The following is a 13,018-nucleotide window of genomic DNA, read 5'->3' as shown; positions in this document are numbered from 1 at the left end:
AGAGCACCATAGCTGTAGCTGTTCCCTCGGCGCGCCTCCGTCTGAGCTCGCGCTTACAACTCCGCTCCAGCTCTCAACGTACGGCCGTGACGTCAGCACAGACACTGCTCGTGCTCCTGGGTTCTATTTACTGGATTCTTCGACGACGCGCATGCGGGACCCTTTGTCCGGAGCGTTTACGTTTGAAGATATTGTATACCCGCGAAGAGGGACCACTCTGTGTTTTATTGGGAGCGTAATAAAACACGGCAGCGATCGTAGAGCCAGAATTATCTTTATTTTTTAGTTTGTGCACACAAACAAGGAATTTGACTCCGGCTCACTTTGATTTTCATCATATAAAAAAAAAACCGTTATTTACAGCATGTTGAAAAGCAACACACATAGTCACATTACATGCAGAAAGTGTGTATACTTGATTGTAATCTAATCTGCTGCTGGGTCTCTTTCACTCGGCAGGAATTGCGGCTCCTAAAACACACCAAAAACACCTGTTCAATTAAGAAAAATCATTTCACTTTGATCTGTGTCAAACCGAAGTCATTTCCACATTTCCAGCCTGTGGGACTGTAAGCTTTCATATTTAAATTATCCAATTTAAAGTTTTACAGCACTAGAATAAAGATTTTCTCCAGCATTAATTTCAATTCAATTCAATTTTATTTATACAGCGCCAATTCACAACAACAGTTGCTTTAAGGCACTTTATATTGTAAGGTAGACCCTACAATAATACATACAGAGTGTGTATGTGTGTATATATATATATATATACACACATACACACTCTGTATGTATTATTGTAGGGTCTACCTTACAATATAAAGTGCCTTAAAGCAACTGTTGTTGTGAATTGGCGCTGTATAAATAAAATTGAATTGAATTGAAATTAATGCTGGAGAAAATCTTTATTCTAGTGCTGTAAAACTTTAAATTGGATAATTTAAATATGAAAGCTTACAGTCCCACAGGCTGGAAATGTGGAAATGACTTCGGTTTGACACAGATCAAAGTGAAATGATTTTTCTTAATTGAACAGGTGTTTTTGGTGTGTTTTAGGAGCCGCAATTCCTGCCGAGTGAAAGAGACCCAGCAGCAGATTAGATTACAATCAAGTATACACACTTTCTGCATGTAATGTGACTATGTGTGTTGCTTTTCAACATGCTGTAAATAACGGTTTTTTTTTTATATGATGAAAATCAAAGTGAGCCGGAGTCAAATTCCTTGTTTGTGTGCACAAACTAAAAAATAAAGATAATTCTGGCTCTACGATCGCTGCCGTGTTTTATTACGCTCCCAATAAAACACAGAGTGGTCCCTCTTCGCGGGTATACAATATCTTCAAACGTAAACGCTCCGGACAAAGGGTCCCGCATGCGCGTCGTCGAAGAATCCAGTAAATAGAACCCAGGAGCACGAGCAGTGTCTGTGCTGACGTCACGGCCGTACGTTGAGAGCTGGAGCGGAGTTGTAAGCGCGAGCTCAGACGGAGGCGCGCCGAGGGAACAGCTACAGCTATGGTGCTCTGTTCTTCTTCGTGAGGACGAAATCAGCCAATTTTATTCTCGTTGACGTCTTTTTCTCCGTCTTCTCCGCGACGTAAACAAGCCGTCGGACATTTTGAAATCGCTTCGGGGATACAATATGTCTTCCACGGCGGTCGCTGCCTCCAGAAGGCAGTCCTGCTATTTATGCGATCTGCCCCGCATGCCGTGGGCGATGATCTGGGATTTTACCGAACCCGTCTGCCGTGGTTGTGTGAACTACGAAGGTGCCGACCGGATTGAATTCGTTATCGAGACTGCCAGGCAGCTAAAGAGAGCACACGGCTTTCAGGAGGGCCGCTCTCCCGGCCCGGGGAAGCCCCAGCACGCCGGGAAAGAGATCAATCACTCGGTTGGGGACCTGGGCTCTCGTCCCCCTCAACCTCTGGATCGTTATCCGCTGTCAGACAGGCCGCCGCGGCTGGGCCCGGAGTACCAGGCGGGCAGGCAGGCGAACGGCCTCCCGATGCCCAACGGATTTCCCAAACCCGACGAGCCCCCTGAGCTAAACCGCCAAAGCCCCAACCCCCGCAGGACTAGCACGGTTCCTCCTAACTTGGTGCCTTTGGTAAACGGCGCGATACCTGCCATACATCCACTCAGCGGCCGCCCGACACAGATCTGTCTGCCCGGCGCTCTGATCGCGCCTGTCCCCGGGGAGCACGGCAAGCGCCCAGAGGAGCTGAAAGACAAGCACCGGGCGGACAGCATGTCGGACATGTCGGACAGCCACAAGGACTGGATAAACAAAGGCAAAACTGTCAGGGACCTGATGCTGCACACGTTCGACGGCAGGGTAAAGAAGGACCACACCGCCATGCAGCGGGTCATGGCGTACGAAATGAGTGGCACTTCCTCAAAAACAGGTAGGCTGTTTGTTTTGTGTCTGCACTAGAATGTGGTGAGCTGGCACGCGCCATGAAAACGGGAACTAATGTGTCAGCACTTCACACACGGTGTGTCGTGGATTTACGCCATCGTGACGGGTCCGCCCAGCCACGCTGCTGGCATGCACCCGTTCACCTCTTGTGTGAGACAGCAGTACGAGAGCAGGTGTGTGTGTGTGTGTGTGTGTGGTTGTTGGGGGAAGGGTGTTTAGAAATTTCCTGCCTCTTGTCTGCACAGGCCGGGATGTTAGCGTGGCTGTTAACCCTGCTGCTTTTCCTTTGCACAGACAGAGGGAAGCACCCTCGGCCTGGGAAGAGGAAGGCCTCCCCTGAGCCAGACTGTGAGAGCAGTGTCCCCAAGATGAACGGCAGTGAGGGCCAGCCATGGCTCCCCTCACCCTCTGAAGTCCTGAAGATGCCCCCAGCAGCCCTGCCAGGCTTCTCTGCAGCGCCTCCATCAACCATTTCCCCCCACTCCCGCACCACACCACCTGAGGCTGCCACAGCGCAGAATGGCCAGTCTCCCATGACTGCACTCATCCTCGCCACCGATAACGCAGGCAGCACGGGCTCACCTAAGGACGGCAGCCAGGTACATTCCACCATGGCGGGGGCACGACGGAACAGCGGGAGCCCCCTGTCACCCTCACAGAGGAGGTTGGCCCAGAGAGAGGGGCCTGTGAGTGCCAACCCCTCTGCTCCGCATGGTCCCGGCAGTATGGAGCCACCGCCACAGAGCATTCCGGATTCCTCTGTGCCGCCGGGCAGCGTGCCGCTGTGCTGCACTCTGTGCCATGAGCGGCTAGAGGACACTCATTTTGTCCAGTGCCCTTCAGTGCCCTCTCACAAGTTCTGTTTCCCCTGCTCCCGGGAGAGCATCAAGCAGCAGGGGGCCACCGGCGAGGTGTACTGTCCCAGTGGTGAAAGGTGCCCGCTGGTTGGCTCCAATGTACCCTGGGCCTTCATGCAGGGGGAAATAACCACCATATTGGCCGGAGATATAAAGGTAAAAAAGGAGCGGGACCCTTAAAAAGTTCTCCGACTGCTTCTCGTGAACTTGTTTCCCTCTTGTAACCCAAGTATGGCAACAACAGCAGGACATAAAGTAACAGACACAGCTCACCCAGCAAGCCTCAGAGGAGCTGGCAGACATGTACATAGTGAACACAGGGGAGTGTATACTTCATAAATGTGGCTGTAAAATTTGACTTCTTTCTTTAATACATTGTGTTTCTTACTGTGTTTCCAGTAAGACTTTTCCTTTTTCCCACCACAGCTGTTTCTTCTCAGTCTGTCGTTGTACTTTAGGTCTGCAGACAGTCCCTGTCGAGCATAGAATGTGACTAATTTGAGCACTTGGCAAAATCCTTTAATAAATGAAACAAAAAATGCTTCTAGCTGTACATGTATGCACTTGCCAAATACAGTTTCAGACCTTGTAATAATACCCCCAGTGTCTCTGTGGTTTGCTTATTTTCCATTATCCTGGAGTTGGTCGGAGAGTCATGGCCTGATTGTGAATCAGCCATGATGCAATCCCTCCCAGCAGGAACAAATTGGCTTCCAGGGAACAGTGGGTGGAAGGGAAAAGTCAGGGAGCGAGGGAGATGGAGGAGGGGGGATGAAGGCCGCAGTAGAAGTGCGTTGCATAAATGCTGTGTACTGTAAATCGCACGTGGGTGAGCCGAGGCTGCTCAGCGCTGAGGCCTCGTGCCCCATGAGTGCGGGGGGAGATAAGGAGGGCCTAAAAATAGTCACCGTGGCTTCAAAGTGACGCCCGCTCCGGCGTTTGTTGATGTCAAAACAACTGCCTCACATGTCCTGTTTGGGCACTTTGTCTGGATCTAGAGGTTTTCTCTTTGCTTCTCCTCCATGCACCCAAATCAGCCTGACATCTCGTCAGATGCTGGCAGCAGATCAGAGCTGTTGCTGACTGAACACACCCTGATTCCAATGGAAGCACATGGGAGACGTGAGGTCATGAGCGGCGGAGGCCCACTGGGACTGTTAGCGCAGGAACCGAGCGATCAGCCCTTTGCTTTCCTCCTCCTTTCCCTTCTCTCTCCTCACGTTACACCCTCTGTCACGCTGTCAGGATGACGGAAATACCTCAGGGCTCTCTTTTCTGTTTCAGACAGGCTTCGTTCTCCACAACAAAGCGTCTTCATCAGACAAAATGGCTGCTGTCAGAGCGGATTTGGACGAACCTTAAATCCCCCCACGCTCTCGCCCCCGTGTCACCGACGTTTATTTGTCTTATTTGCTTTGCTTTTACTTAAACGTGTATATCGAAGCGTCGTCTGTGGATACTCTCTCGCTGTCACGTTTGACTGCTTTGACTTCAGGAAGAAAATAAGGAGGGGGCCCTGCTTCAGAGTAGGGGGGTGGGAGTAAATGCCTTGCTCAGGGGTCACGTGCTCCTTAGTGGAATTCCTGAGTCACTGTCCTCCCTCCCTCCTCTTCTAATGTCTCCTCCCCCCTACTGCAGTAACTTTTCAAGGCTGCTGAGCGCACAGACAGATGAATGGGGGCCTGTATGTGTTTATGCCAGGACACCGTGCAGGGAGGAAAACGTTAACCCTTCCCCAGCTTTCTCCCTCCACAGACAGCGTGTTTAGTTTTATCCTGCAGCACATTTAAAAGGAATGCAGTTTCCTTCCTGGTAGAGCTGTATCTGTGCTGGAGGGTAGACTGTTCTTTCAAACTTTCCTGATTGTCAAACTTCCATTTTTAAATCAAGATTTTCAGGACATTTTATATCACAAACATCTATAACTTGTTTTTGAATGTCCTAAATGGGCTTAAAGAGGTTTTATAATAATTGCGTGCTGTGCTGAACTGCGATTAAATCAGTCCAGGTCAGCAGACTAGTAGGTCGGTGGTGGGTTTGGTTATGCAATGGCTCTTTTTCTTTAATGAAATTCCTCTTACTTTGTAATCAGCAGTAGACAGGCTTTTACACTCCTGTCAGTCTGTCACTGGGACTCGCAGACAGCCTCTTAGGTCTAACAGAGTTCATATGAGTCACAGTTATTTGATACTTAGTGGTAATGAGGAACATCACGCTTCTGCATCACTCCCGCGTGTAGTGGGGAAACCTGAAGTAACATTTAATGCCTTGCATTAATATCATGACCAAAGTAACCTCAGGATTCACTCATGTGCTTCTCATTGCACCTTTAACATTTTACAAGTTTGTCATCAAAGTATAGTTCAATGAATGCAAGTACTTAAAAAAGAGGTCAAGTAAAGACTGATAATTTCAAATTGTGTTCCAGTACAGTAGTACAGGTTTCATCCTGTCAGCAGGGAGAATATTGCTTTTTTAAAATCAGAAACACTTGGAGATGTGCAGCGACAGTTACCCAAAACCCAGTTTTTGTTCTGTCAGACGGACAAGTTCACAGACTGATAACAAAGCAACACTGATGTCAGTTTGTAATGATTTGTTTTCTTAAATTTTAATATATTATTCATGTTAAGATTGGTGTCAGGTCTGTCACTTCACTCTGTGATTTGGCTGCTGAATATGGAAGCTGCTGTTTGACTTCAGTAGTGAATGAAACCTAACAACCCCCCAAAATAGAGACTTGTTAAAGTTTTTTGCAGATAATGACGCTTCCCTTTTCACAGTCCTGAAACCAAACAGTAGCCTTTGAGTTAAAACTACTCGGACTTCCTCCAAGTTCTGGAGAGTCTGGATTATTCTTCAGTGCTTCGTGCAACACTTTCACTTGAATGCATTTTTAGTTTTTCTTTAGCAACAATTGTTCCTATTTTTGTTGGCCTGTAAGGTTGTGATAACATGCCAGTTAAGACCATAATGAAATGTTTACAATTAACTTTCAGATTTGTGAAAGTGAGTCGTATCTGTAAATGCTTAAAAATAAACTTCAACCCGACCACACCAGGTGAGGTTCAGCTCAGACCTTCGGCCTGTGCTACGAAGAAACAAATGTAGAGTAAGTGATTATTAACTCATTGTGAGGTCATACCGTGCAAAGGTTTATTATACTTCTGAGAATTTCACACTTTTAAGTTGCAAAAAGTTGATTACTGTGAACTTGAAAAAGTTCTAACGGAACAATCCTGAATCGGAGCAGTCTTTGGTTTGTCCTCCATCTTCAAAATAACACCAAACCTTTCAAGGTACTTTTAAGGATTTTAAACTTGCCACAGCTCTTCTGTAAACTCAGGCAGTATCAGTACCTCCTGTCTCTTCATGATGCTGGACTATTATCTCTATGGGGATCTTCCTCTTCTTGTTCATCTTTTCCAGGCTCTGCCTGTTTACGCTCATTGTTTTATGTACAAATTAATTTGGGAACATCTACAGTATCTGAAAGTTTAGTCACAGTGCTGAAATATTTAAAGGAAACTTCCACACAGTGCTACTTGGTAGCTCCTTGTGTTATTGTCAGTTATGCCAGCCTTATGTTGCAGAAAAAATCTACTTGCAGAGTGGGAGCCCTGCCTCGATACAAAGGCCCTTCAGCCTACGGATCCTTTTGATGTCTTTCAGCCAATCGGATGACCATATCAAAATAGATCCAAAACTCCGCCCTCTCTCTCAGGATGGTTCATTTTTGGCACGAGGTCGGCCTCAGATTCCAGGCGAACCAGCCCCGTTTTTTTTCATCTGTCACAGAAACTCAACACCCCAAGGGCCCGAAGAGCCAACGGCCCGAGATTAGTGGGTTTGCTCAAATTACGTGGCGCACACAGGAGAAAAACTCTGGGTTTCTCTCTCCTCCTGTCTCCTTCTCTTCACTCTGTTTGTTCAGCTGTTCCTCACCCAAAGCTCAACCCCCTCCAGCACCAAACCGCCTCTTCTTTCCTGACTCTGAAGTCCAGGATAAGGCTGTTGTCTTGATTTTACATCTGCAGAACAGCAAACACACCGAGAGCAGGAACAACAAACCTCAGCTCTTCACACCTCCGTGAACACTGCCAGTGACAGTAGCTTGGATAAAAAACACTGTGCCATGCAGCTATTTTTAATAGGTAGGAAACTCTACCTGCAGGGCAAATAAAGAGACTTATGATGCTTGGAAACTAGGTCATAATCGAGTGAAAAAGACAGCTCTGTGATCTTATATATAAAACATATGAAAGCTGTTTTTAACTTTGAAGCTTTGTGGTCTGTCCAAGCTGGAGTCAAACTGTGAAGTATAGTATACAAAATAACATGGCAGTGAGCTTTTACTGGATTCACATTAACATTACAAATGACTTAAGTAAGTCATTTACACAACAGTGATTCATTTTATGTTATTTAGAAGCAATCATTATGATGTAAACTGGTCAATAGTAGTTGTTGGTGGTGGAATGCTGTTTATATCCACTTATTATTGGTCGTAAAGGTCAGGAACATTTTTTTAATGATTTTCTTAAACTGTTGTTTTCCAGGGTGAAATGATTGTACAGTATTCATGTTTAATGACTTAAAAAAACATGAGTCATGGTGAAAAGCTTTTAGCATAATTTTTGCTGGATATTTGACCACTCCTCTCGACGGAGTTGTTAGCGTTCATTTAAAGTGGTTGGTTTCTTGGTTCGAGCCGGCTCAGCCCTACTTTCAACAGGGTTGAGGTCAAGATCTTGGGAATTCCATTCCAGAAGCTTAATGTTAGCCTGCTTTATCCTTTCCAAAACCATCTTTAATGTGTATTTGGTATCATTGTCCCGTTGGAACTTCTCATTGTATCCCAAGTCTCAAACTGCACATTTAAGGTGAAGCTGAAGAATGTTATTTCATAACGTATCTACTGGGATACAGTTGAAGCTTATAGAGAGGGGGGTATCTGCTTCAAGTGACAGTGTTTCTGTCTACTAGGCCTCACCACTTGTTGGATTTTTCACTGTAGTGGATCTCTTAATTGTATTTTTTGCTGCTGGTGAACTTTTTGAAGCGTTTTTAAAGTAATTATCCTCCAAGAAGTTTGTGCTTCAGTTTTGGTGAGTATAATTCCAGTATGATATTATTCCGTTACCCACCAATTAACCAATACGTCTGTCTGTGAGACAGTTTGCCTCAGCCCAAGGCCCAGAGAGGAAAGCAGCATTTCTAAATGTCATGTGTATAATAGCTTGCATTTGTATTCACTCACACAGGTGAAATAATAAAATGAACAAAAGTAGTTTTGTAGTAATTCTGTGGAGCAGCAACTGAAAATAATTTTTAAAAACTAATTTTAAACGTCCAGTTCTCTGAGAACTCGGTCCTTGCTAGTTGCCTAATTTTGTCAACTAGCAGCTAAATATTAGCAGTAAGTGTTGACATCAACCCCATGCTGATGTGCTGTGCTGGCTTTAGGGTGAGCTTGGGTTAACCATGTGCTCCAGGGTCATTGTGTCCAAATGAGTTGTTTGTACATCCAGGGCTGGGGCCTCTCTTCATTTAGACTGTGTCCAGATCCTAATGCTGTTCAAAAGGTCAATCAGTCCCCGCGTGAAAAATGACCCGAGCTTAGACCAACATGCTGCTGTCACACAATTCGTTGGTCAGGCCCCCACCGCGTCAGCACTTTCCTGTGTACCCTGGGGCATTACAGACCACCCCCACATCCTTACCTCGTGGCACATACACACATTGTGTTCTGTCAAAATAAAGGCCTGAATTCTTCCGTTTCTTTCTTCTGCTGTGCTGCGTTTTTCCAGCCCAGGCTGCCATTTCAGGTAAACCTTTTCTTCATCTTTGGTATTAGTGAAAAACATGCATGAAAACAAACATTTAGATTAAGAAAATAAGAATACATATAAATACTAAAGGTAAAACAGAAATGCTAATGTAAGATGTAAGAAACTAATGACACAAATAAAAGTTAGAATAAAGGTCAGAAGAAATGTGACGTCAATTTGTAGAATCAGCAAAAACATCGGAAGACATTTGTGTCAGAAAAGACAGTTTTGTTTTAGTTTTTCCACAAGTCAAACTTTTCTTTGTTGTTTTTTGTTTTTTTTTTAGTTGGTGTTTGGCGATTTTTACTTGGTAAAATTTAGGAAAAGCTAACAAGAAATAATTAGCAATGCACTGAACCACTGCAGCTCAATCACCATGCAAAAGCAAACATACTTCACAACCTCTTCCCCATCATTCCAGAGAAAGGTTGGTCACCAAACTTCTAAACAACACAGTGTTTAGAAGTTTGACTTCGTTTTTCTTGGTTATTAATGTGTTTTGCAAGTTTTTACAAGTCCATGCACTGATATCCACTAGAGAAGATCACAGCCTTTCAGAAATGGTTTCTGGTTGTATTTCTTGCATATAAACATTTCTTGTTACTAGCTTGTAAACATTAGCCTGTAGCTAAAGTTGTCCACCCACACAAAAAATGAACACAGTTGTGATTAGTTGCCTGAAAAGGATCAACAATGAAGACAACATCATCTTTCTGAGAAGATGGATGTGAATCAATAGTAAAGCTCAACATTAAAACTTATAGACCTCTCTGGTGAAAGTACTCCATTGCTTACAGCAGACTTTCACTTCCCAAGAAATACATGTAAGTAGAATCAGTTCTGTATGTTTTTCAATAGTTGAATGATTGTTACTGCTGCATGATATTTGCATACAAGTAACTACACGCACATGGGATCAGCTGTCTAGTTAAAAGTTTCACTTTGCCAGAACTTTATCTTTAGATATCAAGTGTGTTAGAAACCAACAATAGATTTAAACTCCCAAAGTTTAACATAGCATCTGTAAAACCTGTCAAAATCATAAAAGGGGGGAATGTGTGTGCTCAGGTTTTTTCAGGTGGAGTTTTTTCTGTGGAAACACAAATGGAAAGGGACCAGTCTCACTCAGCATCCAAAGTGCTTTTACAGCTCATTCACTCAGGCAACTGTCAGTGTAAATAGTTGGCACTATATGAAGAGAATTGAGTTGTTTACATGGCACTGCAAGAGCTTTGTCCATCTTACTAACACACCCACAGCTAGTTTAAGAATCATCAATTAACTTAACAATTAGCAGTTTTCTAAAATACTTTGTTTTTGCTGACAGTCATTGTTTGGATTGATGTGACTCTAAATAAATAAGCTTGTTAGTGCCACAACAGTTACTTTTCTTTGGTTTCACTTCATCTGAATCTTGCAGCCCCAAAATCCCCAAAAGTTTCTACTACAGCGGCAGAAAAAGAAGATAGCGAGAGAGATGAAGATGTGAAAGGTGTGTGATGTTTCCTGGGGTTGCAGATAGACACTGCCATCTAATTTTAGAGAGTGCAGCTGCTGTTTGATCCACCAAAGGATCCTGTGCCTTTAATCAGCAAACACCCAGCAGTGAGCACCAAGAAAGGAACACAGTGTTATGTTGACTCTGTATCTGGAAAAGAGGTTTACAGAGCAAAGCCCAAATATAGCAGCTAGTTCTCAGAGCCGCAACCCTGTTGCCTGGATATCCCTGCTGGAAAGTAAACAGAGGGGATGTTGGATTTGCCACGTCAATGAACTGGCAGGAAGTAAAGGCCACACTGAGGGGGGAGGGGGAGGCAATCTCTTTTATTAATGCTGAAACTTTATAACCTGGGAACAGCAGGCTGGACTGTTTCCTGGCTGGAGAGGGAGTTTTACAGTAGAGCTGTGTTTAGAGGCAGTACGCACCTTATCTGGCACTTTTATTACAAAGCACAGGGAGCCAACCAAATGTGATATTGATGACATCACCCTGCAGAGATACAGAAAAGTCTCTGCAGGTTGAAAAAACACACAAATTAAAGGACAAAGGAGAGCTGTGTCATTCAGAGGAGACTTGTGAGTTTCTGTAAGTAGAATGGGAGGCAGAGCCAGCTCCCAGTTTGGATACGGGTTAAAACTTTCCTTTTCAAATAAGGCTTGAAGACTTCCCATGATGAACTCTGTATCTGTTTATACACTGCTAATGCAGCTCATTAAATCATGTCTTCTCTGTCCCACAGTTGTCTTTTGTCCGTCTCCCTGTGCTCCCGCTTTATTCTTCTCTCCTCTCCCAAACTGGTCGCAGCAGATGGCCCCGCCCCTCCCTGAGCCTGGTTCTGCCGGAGGTTTCTTCCTGTTAAAAGGGAGTTTTTCCTTCCCACTGTTGCCAGGTGACAGATTTTGATTTTCGAGGTTTCCTCTAACATTATTACTGTTACCTTTCAGTACTAAGCACCTTAACCCTCCTGTTATGTTGCGGGTCAGATTGACCCAGAACAGAAGAGATGTCACATGTCATCTGCATCACTACAGAAAATGAAAAAAATCAAAATTATAAAAGAAAATTGTAAAATAATCAATGCCAGTGTTTCTGACACTTTTGGATGAGTAAATTTGCCCCGGGTCAAATTAACCCAGGAGCATAATTGGTGTTCCTGGAAACCAACATAACAGGAGGGTTAAGGCAACTTGTATGATATATAAATAAAATCTAAAGAAATATTACTCACTCACCGCTGGTGCTGTGCTGTACCTGCTGTTTCAACACCTCTGCCACCTTATTATCCACCATTTAATGTTGATTTATTGAAGTATTTAAGTTCCCAATTTTATTTACAACATATTTTTGGAGAGTGACAAGCTCACTGTTAATTGTTAATTGCCCCTTGGGGATAAATAAAGTCTTTCTGATTCTGCCTCGATACAAACCTCATTAATTATAGTTAAACATTTCAAAGACATTACAAAGACATAATAATTAATAAAGTCTGGTTAAATATATCATCCTGGGTTAGGTCATCCATGTTGCTAATCATGTTTAAACATTAATTTTGATCATCAGCTTTCACAAAGAGAAAATCACACTTTCCCTGATCCAAGGAGCATCCCATTTTTCTTTTGTCAAATTTACCCTTCCTTGTTTTTTAATCTGCTTTTGGGCTAATGTCTCGGAGATGTGCTTTTTAAAGGGGAACACTCCCATCCTTCCAGCTCTCTGTTTAGCCTTAGCTTTGAGCATTAACTTTTAAGTACACTGTGGTTTGTGCTGTGCAGGGCGGAGCTGGGCTCTCGGCTGTGTTTGGAAGGCCTGGATCTTCTTCCTCAGATCTGCTTTGTAATTAAATATCCCCCACAGCAGCACAGGGCCACTTAAAGAAGGGGAAGAGCCGTTTCCCTGCCAGCCTTCCTCTGTTAAATGTGTAACAGCTGCTCAGCACTTTCATCCTTGCTTGCTTAATATTTAGTTTGTTTTTAAAATCAGAGCCGACCTTTGATCCTCCACCCTCGCCTCCAGGCAGTTCTATATTTGATCTGCTAACGTCAGCATGCTTCCTCTTATCTACACTTTCACAAGTAACGCTAAAATCTGTTTATGTCATTTGTGTATTGAGGAGTCACGGGGTTTTCCTGAGGCTTCTTTTAGACTGCTCTCCACACGGCTGAATGAATAAGATGTTTTGTATTGTAACCTGATTTAGAGCCTATGTGCAAAATAAAATTATGAAGATGACTTTCAAAGGAGACTAAGAAAAAGATATTTTGAAATTTAAGCAAAATATGTTAATTCCATAGCAAACTTATGCCATGCCCTACTTTAAAGCAGGAAAAATCCCTGCGAGACAAACTGGAATAATTAGGGCACTAAAAGTGTGGAGGATCCATTGTATCCGTGTAATAATAATT

General features: G+C 43.9%; 1 protein-coding gene across 1 annotated transcript; it reads left to right on the top strand.

The window, feature by feature from the left end:
- The first annotated feature begins 1,383 nt into the window (after positions 1-1,383).
- Positions 1,384-11,357, top strand: LOC102314367 (interferon regulatory factor 2-binding protein 2-B). The gene is made up of 2 exons (XM_005951491.3): positions 1,384-2,413; positions 2,722-11,357. Exons 1-2 carry the CDS (start codon positions 1,648-1,650, stop codon positions 3,462-3,464), a joined length of 1,509 nt encoding a protein of 502 aa, XP_005951553.1. The 5' UTR covers positions 1,384-1,647; the 3' UTR covers positions 3,465-11,357.
- Positions 11,358-13,018: the final 1,661 nt, after the last annotated feature.

This window comes from Haplochromis burtoni, unplaced genomic scaffold (assembly GCF_018398535.1).
Source record: "Haplochromis burtoni strain Fernald_Lab_line unplaced genomic scaffold, NCSU_Asbu1 Contig_1039, whole genome shotgun sequence".
NCBI lineage: Eukaryota > Metazoa > Chordata > Actinopteri > Cichliformes > Cichlidae > Haplochromis > Haplochromis burtoni.
Note: the sequence above shows the minus strand (reverse complement) of the source record. Positions and strands in the feature narration are given on the sequence as shown.

Excerpts from the sequence above, each read along its gene's own strand:
- LOC102314367 (XM_005951491.3), top strand. The coding sequence starts at position 1,648 with ATGTCTTCCACGGCGGTCGCTGCCTCCAGAAGGCAGTCCTGCTATTTA. Across the intron at positions 2,414-2,721 it reads TGGCACTTCCTCAAAAACAG|ACAGAGGGAAGCACCCTCGG; the intron begins GTAGGCTGTTTG and ends TCCTTTGCACAG.